Source organism: Heptranchias perlo, chromosome 24 (assembly GCF_035084215.1).
Source record: "Heptranchias perlo isolate sHepPer1 chromosome 24, sHepPer1.hap1, whole genome shotgun sequence".
Classification (NCBI taxonomy): Eukaryota; Metazoa; Chordata; class Chondrichthyes; order Hexanchiformes; family Hexanchidae; genus Heptranchias; species Heptranchias perlo.
The window spans coordinates 50,182,465-50,206,739 of record NC_090348.1 but is presented as its reverse complement, the minus strand read 5'-3'; the positions used below and the strand labels follow the sequence as shown (position 1 = coordinate 50,206,739).

General features: G+C 48.5%; 1 protein-coding gene across 1 annotated transcript in view; it reads right to left on the bottom strand.

Moving 5' to 3' along the window:
- Positions 1 to 24,275, bottom strand: part of sbf1 (SET binding factor 1) — a 359,704-nt gene that overhangs the window by 123,512 nt on the left and 211,917 nt on the right. Inside the window, exons 13-22 of the mRNA XM_068005308.1 lie at positions 23,073 to 23,171; positions 22,373 to 22,577; positions 21,584 to 21,696; positions 20,789 to 20,938; positions 20,227 to 20,295; positions 19,128 to 19,286; positions 17,285 to 17,544; positions 11,964 to 12,136; positions 3,899 to 3,972; positions 3,443 to 3,638 (exon numbers count right to left, since the gene is read on the bottom strand). Coding sequence (XP_067861409.1) covers positions 3,443 to 3,638; positions 3,899 to 3,972; positions 11,964 to 12,136; positions 17,285 to 17,544; positions 19,128 to 19,286; positions 20,227 to 20,295; positions 20,789 to 20,938; positions 21,584 to 21,696; positions 22,373 to 22,577; positions 23,073 to 23,171 — 1,498 coding nt within the window. The remainder of the gene's footprint in view (positions 1 to 3,442; positions 3,639 to 3,898; positions 3,973 to 11,963; positions 12,137 to 17,284; positions 17,545 to 19,127; positions 19,287 to 20,226; positions 20,296 to 20,788; positions 20,939 to 21,583; positions 21,697 to 22,372; positions 22,578 to 23,072; positions 23,172 to 24,275) is intronic.

The following is a 24,275-nucleotide window of genomic DNA, read 5'->3' as shown; positions in this document are numbered from 1 at the left end:
GTCCGCACAGGAACTGCAGAGTGAGAAATCAGGGCCCACAGCTCTCCATTTCCTTATGTGCTGTCAGTGGGTAGTAGATAGCATCAATTCAGCCCTCATTAATAAACCCCCCAAACCCCTCGATTAGATTCCAGCCTGAAACTCATTCCCAGATATCTGCTTTCCTATATATAAACCACCCGAACCCCTCAATTAGATTCCAGCCTGTAACTCATTCCCAGATATCTGCTTTCCTATATATAAACCACCCGAGCCCCTCAATTAGATTCCAGCCTGTAACTCACTCCTGGGTATCCGTTATTCTAAATATAAACCAACCGGGCCCCTCGATTAGATCACAGTCTGTAACTCACGCGCAGCTATCTGTTATTGTATACATAAACCCCCTGAACTCCTCGATTAGATTCCAGTCTGTAGCTCACTCCCGGGTATCTATTATTCTATATATAAATCCTCCCAAAACCCTCGATTAGATTCCAGTCTGTAACTCACTCCCGGGTATCTATTATTCTACACTTAAAGCACTCAATCCAATCAATTCGATTCCAGTTGGTAACTCATTCCTGGGTATCTGATATTCCATATATAAACACCCAAATCCATCGATTACATTCCAGTCTCTAACATACTCCAGTGTTCAGCTATTCTATATATAAAGCATCCGAATCCCTTGATTAGAATCCAGACTGTAACTCACTCCTGGGTATCCGTAATTCTATACATAAAGTACCTGAACCCCTCGGTTAGATTCCAGTCTGGAGCTCACTACTGGATATCAGTTATTCTATATATAAACCACTCGATCCCCTTGATTAGATTCAGGTCTGTAACTCACTCCCAGATATCTATAAGTCTGTATATAAACCACGTGAATCCCTTGATTAGATTCCAGCCTGTAACTCACTCCCGGGTATCTGTTATTCTATATATAAACCCCCCCGAGCCTCTCAATTGAATTCCAGTCTGTTACTCACTCCCGGGTATCTGTTATCCTATACATAATGCACCCGAACTCCTCGATTAGATTCCAGCCTGTAACTCACTCATGGGTATCTGTTATTCTATATATAAACCATTCATTCAAATACCTTGATTAAATTCCAGCCTTTAACTCACTCCTGGGTATCCATTATTCTATAAACAACCCGAGTCCCTTGATTAGATTCCAGCCTGTAATTCATTCCCGGGTATCTGTTATTTAATATATAAAGCTGCCAACCCTTGATTAGATTCCAGCCTGCAACTCATTTGGAAAGTGGGTAGTTGGATCCAAAATGGGCTCAGTGGCAGGAAGCTAAGGGTAATGGTCGACGGGTGTTTTTGTGACTGGAAGGCTGTTTCCAGTGGGGTTCCGCAAGGCTCAGTGCTAGGTCCCTTGCTTTTTGTGGTATGTATTAATGATTTGGACTTAAATGTAGGGGGCATGATTAAGACGTTAGCAGATGATACAGAAATTGACCATGTGGTTGATAGTGAGGAGGAAAGCTGTAGACTGCAGGAAGATATTAATGGACTGGTCGGGTGGGCAGAAAAATAGCAAATGGAATTCAATCCAGAGAAGTGTGAGGTAATGCATTTGGGGAGGGCAAACAAGGCAAGGGAATACACAATAAATGGGAGGATACTGAGAGGTGTAGAGGAAGAGAGGGACCTTGGAGTGCATGTCCACAGATCCCTGAAGGTAGCAGGACAGGTAGATAAGATGGTTAAGAAGGCAAACGGGATACTTTCCTTTATTAGTCAAGGCATAGAATATAAGAGCAGGGAGGTTATGCTGGAACTGTATAAAACACTGGTTAGGCCACAGGTAGAGTCACCACATTACAGGAAGGATGTGATTGCACTAGAGAGGGTACAGAGGAGATTTACGAGGATGTTGCCAGGACTGGAGAATTTTAGCTATGAGGAAAGATTGGATAGACTGGGGTTGTTTTCTTTGGAACAGAGGAGGCTGAGGGGAGATTTAATTGAGGTGTACAAAATTATGAGGGGCCTAGATATGGCCCCCTTCTGTGCCATAAATTTTCTACGATTCTATGATTTCCAGTATTCGTTATTCTATATATAAACAACCAAGCCCCTCTATTAAATTCCAGCCTGTAACTCACTCCTGGTTATCTATTGTTCTGTATATGAAGCACCTGAATGCCTCAATTAGATTCCAACCTGTAACACACTCCCGGGTATCTGTTATAAATAAACCATGCAAACCCCTCGATTAGATTCCAGTCTGTAACTCAGTCCCAGGCAATGTTCCCTCTAATTTTATTTGGCCATGTGCGGAATAAATTTGGGTTTGTGCACTGATATAAGGCTGTGTGTGCCACCTTAAAAAAAAATCACAACTTTGAATAAAACATCTTTTTTGAAAACATTATTCAGGGTATATAACAAACAGAACAAATGTACATAATAATGGATAATTGTTACAATTTAATGTTATATTGGCTGATAAATTTATATAATTTATAAAATGGGTTTCTTAAGTTGCACTAGGATTGAGCAGACCAGTCTCATTATATTTTATTAAAAATGATCTGTTGGGAACGATTCAAATCAGCTTTTTGTTGAATCAGCTTAATGACTCTGATTCAAACATAAATAAATAAATAGTGTGCAATCAGAATTTTTTAATTGAGTCAGAAATACAAAACAGCTGTAAAATCAGTCAGTGTGAATTTGGGGATAGGGAACAGTTTAATTAAAGCTCCCCCCAACCCCAACCTCCATTGAATCCTCAGCAGGGTTTAAAAAATTATTGCATTACAATTGTACATCTTGCAGGTCTCATTAGTTTTGTCTGCCTCCATGTAAAGCAGGGAGCAGTTTGGTCATGAGCCCCTCATCTGTGATTGGGTGGAGGTGCCTGGTCTGTGATTGGCCACTGACAAACGTATCGGTTTTGCCAATTAGTTTAAATTTTACTTCCTGGGCTGGTATCGGCACAGCCAATCAGCTGCTCGCTGACTGCATTTCCCAGCAATGCGGTAAACAATGCAGCGGCTGGGGCCGGAGCCGCAGAATTGGACACGCATGCAGCTTAGAGGGAACAGTGCTCCCGAGTATCTGTTATTCTCTATATAAACCACCTGAACCCCTCGATTAGATTCCAGCCTGTAACTCACTCCCGGGTATCTGTTATTCTATATATAAACCCCCCGAACCCCTCGATTAGATTCCAGCCTATAACTCACTCCCGGGTATCTGTTATTCTATATATAAAGCCCCCGAACCCCTCGATTAGATTCCAGCCTATAACTCACTCCCGGGTATCTGTTATTCTATATATAAAGCCCCCGAACCCCTCAATTAATTTCCAGTCTGTGACTCACTCCCAGGTATCTGTTATTCTATATTTAAACCACCCGAGTCCCTCAATTAGATTCCAGTCTGTATCCCTCATACTTGATCAGCAGTGTCAGGCTTGTCTCTGATTTCTTACCTAGTGTTTCAATGGGTGCTCCTTTGAAGATGATGCGGTAGCTAGTGATGAACACAGCCCCCTCTGCTGGGAGTATGTGAGGGCCTCCCAGGGAACCTCCTACTGCCTCCTCCCGTCCATCAGGCATCAAGAAGACTCTCAGCCCTTCCATTACCAGCTCCTCGCCAATCAGTAGAGTGGGGCGCAGAAGTTTAGGCTAAAGACAGGAATCATTAATGACAAAAATAAATTGTATTTGTGACATAAAAAGGAGCTGCCTTTAAACCTCTCATTTTCACCCTCGATACTCAATTCTACAGTATCTCAGGCACATTATCTCTAGAAATATTATGAATTCCTCCTAAATTCTGATCTGTAACATTCCACAGTTGGAATTACTGGGTATGAATTTTGCCAATGTCTGGTACAGTTGTGTGGAGGGACAGGTAGTTCACCATGAACTGACAATTCTCTCACCTTCTGAATGGGGGGCAGGCGCTTGCTTTCTCGATGGACAGCATCCAATGTTTCAATGTGCATCTGGACAATGTCTGAAAAACGAGAAACATCAAAACACATTGTAACATAAAGCCCAAAGCAAAGAAAGATCACCCAGCACAGCAGATAGTGGGACAGGGTAGATAGAAACAGACTGATTCCACTGGTTCAGGGGTCTAGAACAAGGCTACACAGATAACAAGATTTAGGACAGAGAGCAGGAGAACCTTTTTGTTTTTTTAAACAAAGGGTTGTGAGGCTGTGGAATGCATGACCAGAGATATTGAGCAGAGACCATGTCAACATTTAAGAATAGGTTAGATAGATGGTTGAGTAAATCACCCTCACTCCCAGGACAGGTACAGCACGGGTTAGATACAGAGTAAAGCTCCCTCTACACTGTCCTATCAAACACTCCCAGGGCAGATACAGCAGGTGTTAGACAGAGTAAAGCTCCCTCTACACATAAGAACATAAGAAATAGAAGCAGGAGTAGGCCATCCGGCCTCTCGAGCCTGCTCTGCCATTCAACAAGATCACGGCTGATCTTCTACCTCAACACCATTTTCCTGCACTATCCCCATATCTCTCGATGCCTTTAATATCTAGAAATCTATCGATATCTGTTTTGAATGTACTCAATGACTGAGCCTCCTCAGCAATCTGGAGTAGAGAATTCCAAAGATTCACCACCCTCTGAGTGAAGAAATTTCTCGTCATCTCAGTCCTAAAAGGCCTACGCTTATTCTGAGACTGTGACCCCTGGTTCTGGACTCCCCAGCCAGGGGAAACATCCTCCCTGCATCTACCCTGTTGAGCCCTGTAAGAATTTTGTATGTTTCAATGAGATCACCTCTCATTCTTCTAAACTTGAGAGAATACAGGCCTAGTCTACTCAATCTCTCCTCATACGACAATCCCGCCATCCCAGGAATCAGTCTGGTGAACCTTCATTGCACTCCCTCTATGGCAAATATATCCTTTCTTAGGTAAGGAGACCAAAACTGTACTCAATACTCCAGGTCCGGTCTCACCAAGGCCCTATATAATTGCAGTAAGACTCTTTACTCCTGTACTCAAATCCTCTTGTAATAAAGGCCAACATACCATTTGCCTTCCTAATTGCTTGCTGCACCTGCATGTGAGCTTTCAGTGACTCGTGTATGAGGACACCCAGGACCCTCTGAACATCAATATTTCCCAATCTCTCACCATTTAAAAAATACTCTGCATTTCTGTTTTTCCTACCAAAGTGGATAACTTCACATTTTTCCACATTATATTCCATCTGCCATGTTCTTGCCCACTCACTTAGCCTGTCTATATCCCCTTGAAGCCTCTTTGCATCCTCCTCACAACTCACATTCCCACCTAGTTTTGTGTCATCAACAAACTTGGAAATATTACATTTGGTCCCCTTCATCCAAATCATTGGTATAGATTGTAAATAGCTGGGGCTAAGCACCGATCCCTGCAGTACCTCACTAGTCACAGTCTGCCAACCTGAAAAAGACCCGTTTATTCCTACTCTCTGTTTTCTGTCTGTTAACCAATTCTCAATCCATGCCAGTATATTACCCCCAATTCCATGCACACTAACTTTATTCACCAACTTCCTGTGTGGGACCTTATCAAAAGCCTTCTGAAAATCCAAATACACCAAATCCACTGGTTCCCCCTTATCTATTCTACTAGTTACATCCTCAAAGAACTCCAATAGCTTTGTCAAACATGATTTCCCTTTCATAAATCCATGTTGACTCTATCAAATCCTATTATTATTTTCTAAGTGTCCTGTTATCACATCCTTTATAATAGATTCTAGCATTTTCCCTACCACTGATGTCAGGCTAACAGGTCTGTAGTTCCCGGTTTTCTCTCTCCCTCCTTTCTTAAATAGTGGGGTTACATTGCTATCCTGCAATCTGCAGGAACCGTTCCAGAATCTATAGAATTTGAAGATGACAACCAATGCATCCACTACCTCTATAACCACCTCTTTCAAAACCCTGGGTTGTTGATCATCAGGTCCTTGGGATTTATCGACTTTCAGACACTTTAATTTCTCTCTCACCAGGCCCTTGGTTCTCTAGTATTTCTGGAAGGTTTTTTGTGTCTTCTTCCGTGAAGAAAGACACAAAGTATTTGTTTAATTTCTCTGCCATTTCCTTATTCCCCATTATAAATTCTCCAGTCTCTGTCTGTAAGGGACCCACATTTGCCTTCACCAGTCTTTTCCTTTTTACATACCTATAGAAGCTTTTACAGTCCATTTTTATGTTTCTCGCTAGTTTACTCTCATATTCTATTTTCCCTTTCTTTATCAATTTCTTGGTCCTCCTTTGCTGAATTCTAAAATGCTCCCAATCCTCAGGCTTACTGCTTTTTCTGGCAGCTTTATATGCCTCTTCCTTTGATTTAATACTATCTTTAATTTCTCTTGTTAGCCACGGTTGGACCACTTTTCCTGTTGGGTTTTTGTGCCTTAAAGGAATATATATTTGTTGCAAATTATGTATTAATTCTTTAAATGCCAGCCATTGCCTGTCTACCATCATACCTTTTAATGTAGTCCCCCAAATCAACCACAGCCAACTTGCGCCTCATACCTTCGTAGTTACCTTTGTTTAGATTTAAGACTCTAGTTTCGGATTGAACAACATCAGTTTCAAACTTAATGAAGAATTCTATCATATAATCTAAACTGCCCCATCAAACACCCAGGCAGGTACAGCACAGGTTAGATACAGAGTAAAGCTCCCTCTACACTGTCCCATCAAACACTCCCAGGGCAGGTACAGGGTTAGATACAGAGTAAAGCTCCCTCTACACTGTCCCATCAAACACTCCCAGGGCAGGTACAGCACGGGTTAGATACAGAGTAAAGCTCCCTCTACACTGCCCGATCAAACACCCAGGCAGGTACAGCACAGGTTAGATACAGAGTAAAGCTCCCTCTACACTGTCCCATCAAACACTCCCAGGGCAGGTACAGCACGGGTTAGATACAGAGTAAAGCTCCCTCTACACTGCCCCATCAAACACCCAGGGCAGGTACAGCACAGGTTAGATACAGAGTAAAGCTCCCTCTGCTCTATCCCAATAATGTCCCTCAGCATCAGCTTCACAAAAACATTCAATACTGCACCTTGTTAATTTTTTTAAATTACCCACACCAGACATCCTGTGGATTTGCTGAGAGATTTTTCCAATTTAGTGTTGGACAGGGGGCCCCTTCAGCGCCGGAAAGGGGGCCCCTTCAGCGCCGGACAGGGGGCCCCTTCAGCGCCGGACAGGGGGCCCCTTCAGCGCCGGACAGGGGGCCCCTTCAGCGCCGGACAGGGGGCCCCTTCAGCGCCGGACAGGGGGCCCCTTCAGCGCCGGACAGGGGGCCCCTTCAGCGCCGGACAGGGGGCCCCTTCAGCGCCGGACAGGGGGCCCCTTCAGCGCCGGACAGGGGGCCCCTTCAGCGCCGGACAGGGGGCCCCTTCAGCGCCGGACAGGGGGCCCCTTCAGCGCCGGACAGGGGGCCCCTTCAGCGCCGGACAGGGGGCCCCTTCAGCGCCGGACAGGGGGCCCCTTCAGCGCCGGACAGGGGGCCCCTTCAGCGCCGGACAGGGGGCCCCTTCAGCGCCGGACAGGGGGCCCCTTCAGCGCCGGACAGGGGGCCCCTTCAGCGCCGGACAGGGGGCCCCTTCAGCGCCGGACAGGGGGCCCCTTCAGCGCCGGACAGTTTAATACCGGACAGGGCACAGTTTATTCCTGAACAGGGGACAGTTAGTGCTGTAGACCATTAGGACCAGAAAGGAAACAATCAGAATTCATTTCAAGTGAGATCTCTGCAGCCAATGACAGGAAAGCTTCAACCACCAATGTGAGTGAGGTCTAAATTTTTTTTTATGGGATGTGGGGGTCGCTGGCGAGGCCGGCATTTATTGCCCATCCCTAATTGCCCTTGAGAAGGTGGTGATGAGCCGCCTTCTTGAACCGCTGCAGTCCGTGTGGTGAAGGTTCTCCCACAGTGCTGTTAGGAAGGGAGTTCCAGGATTTTGACCCAGCGACGATGAAGGAACGGCGATATATTTCCAAGTCGGGATGATGTGTGACTTGGAGGGGAACCTGCAGGTGGTGTTGTTCCCATGTATATAAGAACATAAGAAACAGGAGCAGGAGTAGGCCAATCGGCCCCTCGAGCCTGCTACGCCATTCAATAAGATCATGGCTGATCTGATCCTAACCTCAAATCTAAATTCATGTCCAATTTCCTGCCCGCTCCCCGTAACCCCTAATTCCCTTTACTTCCAGGAAACTGACTATTTCTGTTTTAAATTTATTTAATGATGTAGCTTCCACAGCTTCCTGGGGCAGCAAATTCCACAGACCTACTACCCTCTGAGTGAAGAAGTTTCTCCTCATCTCAGTTTTGAAAGAGCAGCCCCTTATTCTAAGATTATGCCCCCTCGTTCTAGTTTCACCCATCCTTGGGAACATCCTTACCGCATCCACCCGATCAAGCCCCTTCACAATCTTATATGTTTCAATAAAATCGCCTCTCATTCTTCTGAACTCCAATGAGTAGACTCCCAATCTACTCAACCTCTCCTCATATATCCGCCCCCTGATCCCTGGGATTAACCAAATATGCTGCTCTTGTCCTTCTAGGTAGTAGAGGTCACGGGTTTGGGAGGTGCTGTCGAAGAAGCCTTGGCGAGTTGCTGCAGTGCATCCTGTGGATGGTACACGCTGCAGCCACTGTGTGCCGGTGGTGAAGGGAGTGAATGTTTAGGGTGGTGGATGGGGTGCCAATCAAGCGGGCTGCTTTGTCCTGGATGGTGTCGAGCTTCTTGAGTGTTGTTGGAGCTGCACTCATCCAGGCAAGTGGAAAGTATTCCATCACACTCCTGACTTGTGCCTTGTAGATGGTGGAAAGGCTTTGGGGAGTCAGGAGGTGAGTCACTCGCCGCAGAATACCCAGCTTCTGACCTGCTCTTGTAGCCACAGTATTTATATGGCTGGTCCAGTTAAGTTTCTGGTCAATGGTGACCCCCAGGATGTTGATGGTGGGGGATCCGGCGATGGTAATGCCGTTGAATGTCATGGGGAGGTGGTTAGACTCTCTCTTGTTGGAGATGGACATTTCCTGGCGCGAATGTTACTTGCCACTTATGAGCCCAAGCCTGGATGTTGTCCAGGTCTTGCTGCATGCGGGCTCGGACCGCTTCATTATTTGAGGGGTTGCGAATGGAACTGAACACTGTGCAATCGTCAGCGGACATCCCCATTTCTGACCTTATGATGGAGGGAAGGTCATTGATGAAGCAGCTGAAGATGGTTGGGCCTATGACACTGCCTTGAGGAACTCCTGCAGCAATGTCCTGGGGCTGAGATGATTGACCTCCAACAACCAATACCATCTTCCTTTGTGCTAGGTATGACTCCAACCACTGGAGAGTTTTCCCCCTGATTCCCATTGACTTCAATTTTATTAGGGCTCCTTGGTGCCAAACTCTGTCAAATGCTGCCTTGATGTCAAGGGCAGTCACTCTCACCTCACCTCTGGAATTCAGCTCTTTTGTCCATGTTTGGACCAAGGCTGTAATGAGGTCTGGAGCAGAGTGGTCCTGGCGGAACCCAAACTGAGCATCGGTGAGCAGGTCATTGGTGAGTAAGTGCCGCTTGATAGCACTGTCGACGACACCTTCCATCACTTTGCTGATGATTGAGAGTAGAGTGATTGGCCGGATGGATTTGTCCTGCTTTTTGTGGACAGGACATACCTGGGCAATTTTCCACATTGTCGGGTAGATGCCAGTGTTGTAGCTTTACTGGAACAGCATGGCTAGAGGCGCAGCTAGTTCTGGAGCACAAGTCTTCAGCACTACAGCCGGGATGTTGTCGGGGCCCATAGCCTTTGCTGTATCCAGTGTACTCAGCCGTTTCTTGATATCTCGTGGAGTGAATCGAATTGGCTGAAGACTGGCTTCTGTGATGGTGGGGATATCGGGAGGCGGCCGAGATGGATCATCCACTCGGCACTTCTGGCTGAAGATGGTTGCAAAAGCTTCAGCCTTATCTTTTGCACTCACGTGCTGGACTCCGCCATCATTGAGGATGGGGATGTTTACAGAGCCTCCTCCTCCCGTTAGTTGTTTAATTGTCCACCACCATTCACAACTGGATGTGGCAGGACTGCAGAGCTTTGATCTGATCCGTTGGTTGTGGAATCACTTAGCTATGTCTATAGCATGTTGCTTCCACTGTTTAGCATGCATGTAGTCCTGAGTTGTAGCTTCACCAGGTTGGAACCTCATTTTTAGGTACGTGTGGTGCTGCTCCTGGCATGCTCTTCTACACTCCTCATTGAACCAGGGTTGATCCCCTGGTTTGTTAGTAATGGTAGAGTGAGGAATATGCCGGGCCATGAGGTTACAGATTGTGCTGGAATACAATTCTGCTGCTGCTGATGGCCCACAGCGCCTCATGGATGCCCAGTTTTGAGCTGCTAGATTTGTTCTGAATCTATCCCATTTAGCCATGATGTGGAGATGCCGGTGATGCACTGGGGTGGACAAATGTAAGGAATCTTACAACACCAGTTTATAGTCCAACAGTTTTATTTGAAAATCACAAGCTTTCGGAGCTTTTCTCCTTCGTCACACCTGACGAAGGAGAAAAGCTCCGAAAGCTTGTGATTTTCAAATAAAACTGTTGGACTATAACCTGGTGTTGTAAGATTCCTTACATTTATCCCATTTAGCATGATGGTAGTGCCACACAACACGTTGGATGGTATCCTCAGTGCGAAGACGGGACTTCGTCTCCACGAGGACTGTGCGGTGGTCACTCCTACCAATACTGTCATGGACAGATGCATCTGCGACAGGTAGATTGGTGAGGACGAGGTCAAGTAAGTTTTTCCCTCGTGTTGGTTCGCTCACCACCTGCTGCAGGCCCAGTCTGGCAGCTATGTCCTTCAGGACTCGGCCAGCTCGGTCAGTCGTGGTGCTACCGAGCCACTGCTTGGTGATGGACATTGAAGTTCCCCACCCAGAGTACATTCTGTGCCCTTGCTACCCTCAGTGCTTCCTCCAAGTGGTATTCAACATGGAGGAGGACTGATTCATCAGTTGAGGGAGGGCGGTAGGTGGTAATCAGCAGGAGGTTTCCTTGCCCATGTTTGACCTGATGCTATGAGATTTCATGGGGTCCAGAGTCAATGTTGAGGATTCCCAGGGCCACTCCCTCCTGACTGTATATCACTGTACCGCCACCTCTGGTGGGTCTGCCCTGCCGGTGGGACAGGACATACCCAGGGATGGTGATGGAAGAGAATGGGATGTTGGCTGAAAGGTATGATTCTGTGAGTATGGCTATGTCAGGCTGTTGCTTGACTGGTCTGTGGGACAGCTCTCCCAATCTTGGCACAAGTCCCCAGATGTTAGTGAGGAGGACTTTGCAGGGTCGACTGGGCTTGGTTTGCCTTTGTCGTGTCCGGAGTCACACATAGGCCAGACCGGGTAAGCACGGCAGGTTTCCTTCCTCAAAGGACATTAGTGAACCAGATGGGTTTTTACCACAATCCAGTAGTGTCATGGCCACCATTACTGATACTAGTATTTTAATTCCAGATTTTTATTTAATTACTTGAATTTAATTAATTGAATTTAAATACCCCAGCTGCCATGGCGAGATTTGAACTCATGTCTCCAGATTATTAGTCCAGGCCTCTGGATTACTAGTCCAGTAACATAACCACTATGCTACCGTACCCATAGGATGAAAGACAAGTCTGACCGACTGCATCAGTCTAACCCTAATGCAGTCCCTGAATTTTACAATTATGGACAACGATGTTTTGTCCCCATGACTGAGTGAGTGATGCTAACTGAACCATTTCTGCTGTTGGTTCCTAGTGGGAATGGCTATGTTTGGGGGACTGAGTGGGAAGTTTAGTGTCTACATTTTGGTAGCTATGGAGTGATCACGGTTGTGCTCCCTGCACATAGAGACTGTGGAATGACCCAGACGGGAGAGCTCACCTTACCTGGTAAATTGGCGTGAAGTGCTTTCAAGTGGTCATTACTGACACCGCTCTCTGTGCACACTTTATCCACAAATCGGTTGATGAATCGAACGACCGAGTTTGCCACGTCAGATATCTCCGCATCCTCAAACCCACTTTCAGTATCGTAGCTCTCGGCCACACTGCCTGCAATGCTGTAGGAGGGAGGGTCGATTAGGGCAGAGTACGGAAGCCTGCTACAGCATCTCGACCAGCATTTACAGTTAGAAAACAGGCTGGAGTTTCACTGTCCGTGAGTGACCACTAGCACAGGCTGGAGTTTCACTGTCCGTGAGTGACCACTAGCACAGGCTGGAGTTTCACTGTCTCTCTGTGAGTATAATCATAGAATGGTTACAGCACAGAAGGAGGCCATTCCACCCATAGAGCCCATGCTGGCTCTTTGTAAGAGCAATCCAGTTAGTCCCATTCCCCCGCTCTCTCCCCGTAGCCCTGCAAATTTTTTCTCTTCAAGTACTATTCAATGCCTTTTTGAAATCCACGATTGAATCTGCCTCCACCACCCTTTCAGGCAGCACATTCCAGATCATAACTACTCGCTGGGTAAAAATGTTTTTCCTCATGTCGCCTTTGGTTCTTTTGCCAGTCGCCTTAAATCTGTGTCCTCTGGTTCTCTGCCCTTCCGCCAATGGGAACAGTTTCTCTTTATTTACTTTATCTAAACCTTTCATGATTTTGAACACTTCTATCAAATCTCCTCTCAACCTTCTCTGCTCTAAGGAGAACAACCCCAGCTTCTCCAGTCTATCCAAGTAACTGAAGTCCCTCATCCCAGGAACCATTCTAGTAAATCTCTTCTGTACCCTCTCTAAGGCCTTCACATCCTTCATAAAGTGCGGTGCCCAGAATTGGACACAACACTCCAGTTGTGGCCAAACCAGGGTTTTATAAACGTTCAAAATAGCTTCCTTGCTTTTGTACTCTATGGGACCGATATTAGGAGGGAGGCGGACAGAGATCTTCTTCCCGGTGGACGGGAGGAAGTGGCCTTCCTTGCCACCACGAAGTTCCTGGCTCGAGGTGGCAGAGGAGGTCACCAGCACCACCAACATATCACGCACCTGCATACGGTGCAGGAGGTGCTTCAATGACCTAAGTAGGTCAGCCGAAGTGAGTACACTTACTCATTCCCCTACACTCCATCTGCCACATCACTGCCCCCACCTCACATCTCCTTCTGCACTGCCAATACTACTCTATCACATCACTCCTCACACCCACTCAAAGCTCATCCTCATCTTACCTGCACTTACTCATCCCACCACGACCACTCAACCCAATCCTCATACAATCTCATGGTTCTGTCTCATACTCACCTTCTCATGCATCTCTTTCACGGTCAGCCTCACCCCACCTGCCACTACCTGTGCTGCAGCCACAGGGCATGCATCACGTATGTGTAGTAGGAAGCGTAAGGAAAATGTGTAGTGAGCATGAAGGGGATGCACAAGGGTGTTTGAGGGTTTGTCATGGTTTTTACTTATATTTGATTTCTGATCAACTCATATTACATATTATATTGTCACCACTTGGCCATTCTTGACTGGGTTGTGCAATAACGCCCTTTCATGAGGTTCTCCATGAACACCCTTGATGCCACCCATTGGGTCACCCTACAGTGGATGTATGTATAGTTGCACAACTACTTTGTGCAGGTGCCTGTTGTGCAGCACTGTGTTGTGTAGCTCCACGTGGCAGAGGTGGACGGCATGCCTGACGAGGCTGGTGATGTTGCTCGTCCTCCATTAGAGTGATGAATGCAGCAATGGACCCCCCCTCATCCTGACGGTGTGAGTGTGAGGGGGTCCACAAAGTAGGTAAATGTGTTTGGACAGCAGAGTTTAGGGTATGATTTAATAATTTGGAGTGTGGAGACAATGGCGTGGCAGGCAAAACTTTGTCTGAGGTGACAGAGTGCCCTGCTACCTGTTAAACGGACCTGTTAAATGGACCTTTGCAGCTGCCACTGGCTGCTGGCTGCAACACGTCTGTTTAAACAGGGAGTGCTTCCCCCAGCATGGGAAACACGATCTGGGCAGTCCAAAATCCGAATCCTCCTAAAATCTCCAACTAATGAGGTCTGTAAACAACCTCAAATACACAGATAATGATCTTAAGTGGGATCCCGCCAGCTTTCATTGCTGGTGGGAGTCCCACATGCGGGGGCTGCGCGCGCACCGATTCGCGTCATTGGGGAACCCGGAAGTGGGTGGGTTGGAGCCGGGCTCCAGACCCGCTCTGGGAATCCCCAATTTTAGGAGCCCCCCCCCCACCACGAACGGACCAGCTCGGCCATCCGAAAATTGACCCCTATGTCTCTATTTATAAAGCCCAGGATCCCATATGCTTTTTTAGCCGCTTTCTCAACCTGTCCTTCCTGCCAACTTTAAAAATTTGTCCACATATACCCCCAGGTCTCTCTGTTCTTGCATCCCCTTTAGAATTGTACCATTTTGTTTATATTGCATCTTCTCGTTCTTCCAGCAAAAATGTATCACCTCGCACTTCTCTGTGTTAAATTTCATCTGCCACGTGTCCGCCTATTCCACCAGCCTGCCAATGTCCTCTTGAAGTCTATCACTATCCTCCTCATTGTTTACTACATTTCCAAGTTTTGTCTCATCTGCAAATTTTGAAATTGTGCCCTGCACACCCGAGTCCAAGTCATTAATAAAGATCAAAAAAAGCAGTGGTATTAGTACTGACCCCTGTGGAATACCACAGTGTACCTTCCTCCAGTTCGAAAAACAACCGGTCACTAATACTCTTTGTTTCTTGTCGCTTGGCCAATTTCGTATCCATGCTGCCACTGCCCCTTTTATTCCATGGGCTTCAATTTTGCTGACAAGCCTATCATGTGGCACTTTATCAAACGCCTTTTGGAAGTTCATATAAACATCAAACCACTCTGTTACCTTATCAAAAAACTCAATCAAGTTAGTTAAACACAATTTGCCTTTAACAAATCCGTGCTGGTTTTCCTTTATTAATCCACGCTTGTCCAAGTGACTATTAATTCTGTCCCGGATGATCGTTTCTAAAAGCTTCCCCACCACCGAGGTTAAACTGACTGGCCTGTAGTTGCCGGGTTTATCCTTACACCCTTTTTTGAACAAGAGTGTAACATTTTAGCTATGAGGAAAGATTGGATAGGCTGGGGATGTTTTCTTTGGAACAAAGGAGGCTAAGGGGAGATTTAATTGAGGTACATAAAATTATGACAGGATTAGATAGAGTGGATAGGGAGGCCTATTTCCCTTAGCAGAGGGGTCAGTGACCAGGGGGCATAGATTTAAAGTAATTGGTAGAAGGATTAGAGGGGAGTTGAGGAGAAATTTTTTCACCCAGAGTGTGGTGGGGTCTGGAACTCACTGCCTGAAAGGGTGGGAGAGGCAGAAACCCTCAATTTAAAAAGTACTTGGATGTGCACTTGAAGTGCCGTAACCTGCAGGGCTACGGACCAAGTGCTGAAAAGTGGGATTAAACTGGATAGCTCTTTTTCGGCCGGCAAGGACACGATGGGCCGAATGGCCTCCTTCCGTGCCGTAACTTTCCATGATTCTATGATCTGCAATTCTCCAGTCCTCTGGCACCATCCCCCCCATATCCAAGGAGGTTTGGAAGGTTGTGGCCAGCACCTCTGCAATTTCCACCCTTACTTCCCTCAGCAACCTAGGATGCATCCCATCCAGACCGGGTGACTTTTCTACTTTAAGTACCGCTAGCCTTTCTAGTACCTCATCTTTATCAATTTTTAGCCCCTCCAGTATCTCAACTACCTCCTCTTTTACTGTGACTTTGACAGCATCTTCCTCCTTGGTACAGACAGATGCAAAGTACTCATTTAGTACTTCAGCCATGCCCTCTGTCTCCATGCGTAGATCTCTTTTTTGGTCCCTAATTGGCCTCATCCCTCCTGTTACTACCCATTTACTACTTATATGCCTATAGAAGACTTTTGGATTCCCTTTTATGTTAGTACAGGCTGGGGTTTCACTATCTTGCTGTGAGTGACCACCAGTACGGGCTAGGATTTCACTGTCTCGCTATGAGTGACCACTAGTACACGCTGGGGTTTCACGGTCTCGCTGTGAGTGACCACCAGCACAGGCTGGGATTTCACTGTCTCTTTGTGAGTGACCACTAGCAAACAAGGTAGCCAATTGGATACAAAATTGGCTTGACAACAGAAGACAGAGGGTGGTTGTAGAGGGTTGTTTTTCAAACTGGATGCCTGTGTCCAGCGGTGTGCCTCAGGGATCGGTGCTGGGTCCGCTGTTGTTTGTTATTTATATTAATGATTTGGATGAGAATTTAGGAGGCATGGTTAGTAAGTTTGCAGATGACACCAAGATTGGTGGCATTGTGGACAGTGAAGAAGGTTATCTAGGATTGCAACGGGATCTTGATAAATTGAGCCAGTGGGCCGATGAATGGCAGATGGAGTTTAATTTAGATAAATGTGAGGTGATGCATTTTGGTAGATCGAATCGGGCCAGGACCTACTCCGTTAATGGTAGGGCGTTGGGGAGAGTTATAGAACAAAGAGATCTGGGAGTACAGGTTCATAGCTCCTTGAAAGTGGAGTCACAGGTGGATAGGGTGGTGAAGAAGGCATTCGGCATGCTTGGTTTCATTGGTCAGAACATTGAATACAGGAGTTGGGATGTCTTGTTGAAGTTGTACAGCACATTAGTAAGGCCACACTTGGAATACTGTGTACAGTTCTGGTCACCCTATTATAGAAAGGATATTATTAAACTAGAAAGAGTGCAGAAAAGATTTACTAGGATGCTACCGGGACTTGATGGTTTGACTTATAGGGAGAGGTTGGATAGACTGGGACTTTTTTCCCTGGAGAGTAGGAGGTTAAGGGGTGATCTTATAGAAGTCTATAAAATAATGAGGGGCATAGATAAGGTAGATAGTCAAAATCTTTTCCCAAAGATAGGGGAGTCTATAACGAGGGGACATAGATTTAAGGTGAGAGGGGAGAGATACAAAAAGGTCCAGAGGGGCAATTTTTTCACTCAAAGGGTGGTGAGTGTCTGGAACGAGCTGCCAGAGGCAGTAGTAGAGGCGGGTACAATTTTGTCTTTTAAAACGCATTTGGATAGTTACATGGGTAAGATGGGTATAGAGGGATATGGGCCAAGTGCAGGCAATTGGGACTAGCTTAGTGGTATAAACTGGGCGACATGGACATGTTGGGCCGAAGGGCCTGTTTCCATGTTGTAAACTTCTATGACTCTAATGATAAAGTAAGCAAGGGATGTCCTGACCTGTTTGTCACGAAGCTGTTGCTGACACTCTCCATGTCTCCAATGCCTGTACTGCGCAGCAGACGGTTCTTGCTGGTGTCAAGTGGCAGGAGCAGGTAGGTGAGGCGATTACCGTAGTGAATGGCCTGACTATACACTGTGCTCTCCTCTTTATCAATCAGCTCTTGCTGCTTCTCTTTGCTCCGAGTTGGCCACAGGCGTAACTGTCCTGCTGCCACTTCCAATGCTGATTTCTGCTGCTTCTCCGCACTGACACATCCCTTCAAAAACACAAAGGCTAGAATTCTCACAGCACCAGTCTTTGCAATCTTTCACCATGGAAACCTGCACCTGAATACATCACACACTTAAACAACAGCTCAGCTCCTTCTCTGCAGTTCTCATCCAATCTCTTGGTGTGGGGTGAACATGAAGGCGTTTGGCCAAGAAACCACTGATAAAAGCTGAATAAAGACTAGTTTTATGAAGAGGGTCACAGAGCACAAAAGCAAAGGGATAATGCAAAGTCCGCCAAATCCTTGAGGCTGCATTTAGAAAATACAGGATGGTGATGTCAGTAAAGACGTCATAGGGAGCGCTGATTGGGGAATGCTGATCCCGCGATTCCCGACACTCACTGTGATGGGGGAACGCTGATCCCGCGATTCCCGACACTCACTGTGATGGGGGAACGGTGATCCCGCGATTCCCGACACTCACTGTGATGGGGGAACGCTGATCCCGCGATTCCCGACACTCACTGTGATGGGGGAACGGTGATCCCGCGATTCCCGACACTCACTGTGATGGGGGAACGGTGATCCCGCGATTCCCGACACTCACTGTGATGGGGGAACGGTGATCCCGCGATTCCCGACACTCACTGTGATTGGGGAATGCTGATCCCGCGATTCCCGACACTCACTGTGATGGGGGAACGGTGATCCCGCGATTCCCGACACTCACTGTGATGGGGGAACGCTGATCCCGCGATTCCCGACACTCACTGTGATGGGGGAACGCTGATCCCGCGATTCCCGACACTCACTGTGATGGGGGAACGGTGATCCCGCGATTCCCGACACTCACTGTGATGGGGGAACGCTGATCCCGCGATTCCCGACACTCACTGTGATGGGGGAACGGTGATCCCACGATTCCCGACACTCACTGTGATGGGGGAACGCTGATCCCACGATTCCCGACACTCACTGTGATGGGGGAACGCTGATCCCACGATTCCCGACACTCACTGTGATGGGGGAACGCTGATCCCACGATTCCCGACACTCACTGTGATGGGGGAACGCTGATCCCACGATTCCCGACACTCACTGTGATGGGGGAACGCTGATCCCACGATTCCCGACACTCACTGTGATGGGGGAACGCTGATCCCACGATTCCCGACACTCACAGCGATTGAGGAACAGCGATCCCGCGATTCTTCGGCCGGACTCAGTGACCCTCGGGGAGCCCCCCACAACTCAGTGACCTTCGGGGAGCCCCCCCCAACTCAGTGACCCTCGGGGAGCCCCCCCCCCCCAACTCAGTGACCCTCGGGGAGCCCCCCCCCAACTCAGTGACCCTCGGGGAGCCCCCCCCCAACTCAGTGACCCTCGGGGAGCCCCCCCCCAACTCAGTGACCCTCGGGGAGCCCCCCCCCAACTCAGTGACCCTCGGGGAGCCCCCCCCCAACTCAGTGACCCTCGGAGAGCCCCCCCAATCAGTGACCCTCGGGGAACCCCCCCCCCACTCAGTGACACTCGGGGAACCCCCACCCCACTCAGTGACCCTCGGGGAGCCCTTCCTACTCAGTGACCCTCAGGGAGTCCCCCCACTCAGTTGGCGGTTCATTACTTACTGTTTCCGAGAGATCGTCACCATCGATTTCCAAGTACAACGCTCGGATATGGTTCTGCACATCGCTGTAGAACATGGCCTCCCAGAACTGGAGGTTGGCCCACACCAGGTGCTCCTGTACACAGCTGTACGCAAACTGGGTGACCCCGGAGCCCAGCTTCTGCAATAGTGATGTATCTGGTTAAACATTATGTGTAATTACCAGGCCAGCATTCAGATCTACACAACAATTGTCAAATCCACAATCAACAGCAAAACAAACAACAACAACTTGCATTTACATAGCGCCTTTAACAGAGTAAAACAACTCAATTGTTGCACAGTGTGTGTCCTGGCAGCAAGTCAGTCCTGCAGCAGATCGGAAGCCTGTGCTGTCCTGTGTTTGTGTGCAGGTCTCTCTGCGCTGTCCTGTGTTTGTGTGCAGGTCTCTGTGCTGTCCTGTGTTTGTGTGCAGGTCTCTCTGTGCTGTCCTGTGTTTGTGTGCAGGTCTCTCTGCGCTGTCCCGTGTCTGTGTGCAGGTCTCTGTGCTGTCCTGTGTTTGTGTGCAGGTCTCTCTGCGCTGTCCCGTGTTTGTGTGCAGGTCTCTCTGCGCTGTCCCGTGTTTGTGTGCAGGTCTCTCTGCGCTGTCCCGTGTTTGTGTGCAGGTCTCTCTGCGCTGTCCCGTGTTTGTGTGCAGGTCTCTCTGCGCTGTCCCGTGTTTGTGTGCAGGTCTCTCTGCGCTGTCCCGTGTTTGTGTGCAGGTCTCTCTGCGCTGTCCCGTGTTTGTGTGCAGGTCTCTCTGCGCTGTCCCGTGTTTGTGTGCAGGTCTCTCTGCGCTGTCCCGTGTTTGTGTGCAGGTCTCTCTGCGCTGTCCCGTGTTTGTGTGCAGGTCTCTCTGCGCTGTCCCGTGTTTGTGTGCAGGTCTCTCTGCGCTGTCCCGTGTTTGTGTGCAGGTCTCTCTGCGCTGTCCCGTGTTTGTGTGCAGGTCTCTCTGCGCTGTCCCGTGTTTGTGTGCAGGTCTCTCTGCGCTGTCCCGTGTTTGTGTGCAGGTCTCTCTGCGCTGTCCCGTGTTTGTGTGTAGGTGCCTGTGCTGTCCTGCGTGTTTTTGAGGGGGCACTTACTCTGCAGAAGGCTGTAACCAGAGGGAGTAAAGCCGCAGCAACTGTATGCTCATCCAACGGAGTACAATCCTGTAATAAAAAAAAACAAATACAGGTCACTGCACCTCTGCAGCACTCCTCCCAGTGTCCCCTCCCCCCGATGTCCCTGTGACCCCTCCCCCCCGTGTCCTAGTGACCCTTCCCCTAATGTCCCAGTGATCCCTGCCCCTGCCTGATTAGAGCCTGTTTCCTGAAAGTGGGTTACACAGTGTTCCGAGGACCGAAGATAAACATAGAGGAAAGCTGCCCTTGAGCTCATCCAGAAGGACCCAATCCCGCATCTCCCATCAAGGCATCCAACTGTTTCTTTAATGATTCCAAAGCTTATGTATTCCTCTCCCTCAGGTCCATCCATATCTTGATGACTGTGTGTGTGTGAGGAGAGAGGAAGGGAGCAGGGAGAGGAAGGGGAGGGAGAGGAAGGGGAGGGAGAGGAAGGGGAGGGAGAGGAAGGGGAGGGAGAGGGGGAGGGAGAGGAAGGGGAGGGAGATGATAATCTGCCCAAGCTATTACTTGTGACTACCTGCAGTGCACAGTTCATCATACGGACAATGTAGTCGAACTGCTGATGGTCGAGTACTGCTCGATTCTGCAGTACGTGTAAATTCAGTTCCTGTGTGAGGCACTGTCGAGCAGCCCGTCCCTTCAGAGCTCTTAACATTGCAGGCAGCAACTGTACGGAGAGAACCGATTTATAAAATTCAGATAAAAATTCATCATACATAAATAAAAGCTGTCACTTTAAGCAACTGTTCCCAGCTATAGAGGCCACAACTCCATATGGCAAAGCTTGCCTCTCCAAACTGTCGCAGAATGAACCTCCTTCACAGTCTCACTTACACATATTCATCTTCACATCCTCAGTACAGCATGAATTAAATACAGAGCAAAGGTCCCTCTACACCGTCCCATCACTCACAGGGCAGGTACAGCACGGGTTAGATACAGAGTAAAGCTCCCTCTACACTGTCCCATCAAATACTCCCAGGGCAGGTACAGCACGGGTTAGATACAGAGTAAAGCTCCCTCTACACTGTCCCATCAAATACTCCCAGGGCAGGTACAGCACGGGTTAGATACAGAGTAAAGCTCCCTCAATGTGCTTCTGCCACAAATCTCACAGGACCGCTTATGCTGCCCTGGTGTGACATTTTTCCATTGGTCGCACCAGCTGTTCCAGTGTGTCTCTGTGTGAAATCGCTCATTTTCTGGCAAAAATTGCAAATTAGGGAGTGTTCTATATGGGCACCAAGCCCAGTTGGAACTAAGAATCATTAGACAAGGCGAAGCACAACTAGGTAACAGAATATAAAGCTACCTTTTTGGCTTCTAACATTTTGTTTTCAAATATGTAGGCTATGCAATTCCTGACGACCTCTAACCTCCGAGCACTGTTGGCAAGGACAATGCCATTTCGATCGATAACAGCAGCTTTAAAAAAGAAAACATCTTTAAGGAACTGTTCAATCAAGTGAGCTTTTCCCTGCCCTGCCTCCTCCTCCTCCTCCTCGCCCCCCCACCCCCGACGTCTCCCCGGCTTGTCCTCACCCCCCCCCATTCCCGACATCTCCCTGCCCCTGGCCCCGGCCGACTCCTCGCCTACTCCTGCCCCCACCCGGGGGCTGTGCCTTTAATGTCCTTTCTATAATGGGGTGCTCAAAACTGCACCCAGTGCTCGAACTGGGGCCCAACCAAGGTTTTGTATAAATTTATGACACTTCTTTACTCTTGTACTCTCAGCCTCTATTTATAATTCCCACGGTGCCATTGGTTTTTTTATGGCTTTATCTACCTACACTCCCACTTTCAGGGTATTCTGTATTTGAACCCTGGGGTCTCTCTGTTCATCCACACCCTTCAGTGTCTCTCCATTGAGTATATCCTCCCATTCCTTGTTCTTCCTCCCACTATCCACATTAACCGGCCTTTGCCCTCGCCTGTCCATTCCGCTAACCTGTGTCCCCATGTCTTTGACAGTCTCCTCGCTGTTTGCCAAACCACTCACTTTTGTGCGGTCAACAAATTTCGATATCGTGCTCCGTGTCCATATATGTCAAGAGGAGCAGTGGGGCCAGCACTGACCCCTGACCTCCCCCAGGACACTCACCACTGGTAGGTCCCATGGGCACCATGCATTTCATCTCGGCTTTGACCACAGGTGGGGCATTCTTCAGTTTGGCAGTGGCCTGATCGATGATCCACTGCACGGTGCCCTCGTCCAGGTGAGGGAAGGTGTTCTGGTGTAACCGCAGGTGGGAACCCTCGGTTGGTTTCTGTATTTTGTGCATAGCGACTGCTGGGTACGGGTTCTCCTGTTTGAAGGGCAGAGATGAGATGAGATGATGACCTGAGGACTCCTCAGCTGGCTGCACTCATACGTCCACTTACCCTGATTCACGCTGACCCTGGCTCATGCGCACGGCCCAAGTGCACGAAAGCCAGAACAAAAATGAAAATGTGCAGGCTGCCGAATTGTGAAGCTCCCCATCTACTTAGAAACTCAAAAATCTGCAAACTAAACATTTATTTGTCAAGCTCTTTGTCAAGCCATCAATTGATGAACCTTCCTATAGCCAAAAAGATGAACGAACCTTCCTTCCCACACCGCCCCCCACCCCCACACAAAATACCAATGCAAATTCCCAATTTAAAATTACAAAGTCCACATCTGAGCAGGTAAAAAGTTCACAGCCCAAAAATGAAATTATCAAATTCACATCAGCAAACTTTCCAGAGCCTCTCCCGTGAGTGTATGTCAAGGTGTCACATGCTGAGTAACTGTTATCGATTTCTAACTGGGGACGTACATTCCGGTGAAGTTGTTCTGATAGTTCCTTTACGTGTTTCAGAACTCTCTGTGGGTTTCCTTCCTCCAATCGTATTCTCTCAATTTCATTCGCCACCAACTGTAAACGGAAACAGGAAACATTCACTGGTTTCATCCTTCATCACGGTCAGAATCTAACATCAGCTACAAGAGGAGCACTCAATCGTGGAGCCCTGTTGTGGAGCCACAGGCCCGGCACGGGGCAGCTACCGACCCACAGGACCGGCACGGGGCGGCTACCGACCCACAGGACCGGCACGGGGCGGCTACCGACCCACAGGACCGGCACGGGGCGGCTACCGACCCACAGGACCGGCACGGGGCGGCTACCGACCCACAGGACCGGCACAGGGTGGCTACCGACCCACAGGCCCGGCACGGGGCGGCTACCGACCCACAGGCCCGGCACGGGGCGGCTACCGACCCACAGGCCCGGCACGGGGCGGCTACTGACCCACAGGCAGGGTTGCCCTCCCACACTTTATAGCCACCTGTTTCAGAGGCAGTGGTTAAGACCAGTGTGCAGCCCATCTATCCATCTGCTCTCAGCACAGGGAATGGAAACAGTAATTAAAATCAGGGCCTCCAGCAAGTTGTGGTGCTACTGTTGATAAACAATCTGAGAGTCAGGGAGCCTGCATTAGACGGTCCCAGCAGTCACTCTCTGATTTAAGCCGAGGGTCAGGGAGCCTGCATTAGACGGTCCCAGCAGTCACTCTCTGATTTAAGCCGAGGGTCAGGGAGCCTGCATTAGACGGTCCCAGCAGTCACTCTCTGATTTAAGCCGAGGGTCAGGGAGCCTGCATTAGACGGTCCCAGCAGTCACTCTCTGATTTAAGCCGAGGGTCAGGGAGCTGCATTAGACGGTCCCAGCGGTCACTCTCTGATTTAAGCCGAGGGTCAGGGAGCCTGCATTAGACGGTCCCAGCAGTCACTCTCTGATTTAAGCCGAGGGTCAGGGAGCCTGCATTAGACGGTCCCAGCGGTCACTCTCTGATTTAAGCCGAGAGTCAGGGAGCCTGCGTTAGACAGTTCCAGAGGTCACTGCTGATTACCACCTACCGCCCTCCCTCAGCTGATGAATCAGTCCTTCTCCATGTTCATCACCAATTGGAGGAAGCACTGAGGTTAGCAAGGGCACAGAATGTACTCTGGGTGGGGGACTTCAATGTCCATCACCAAG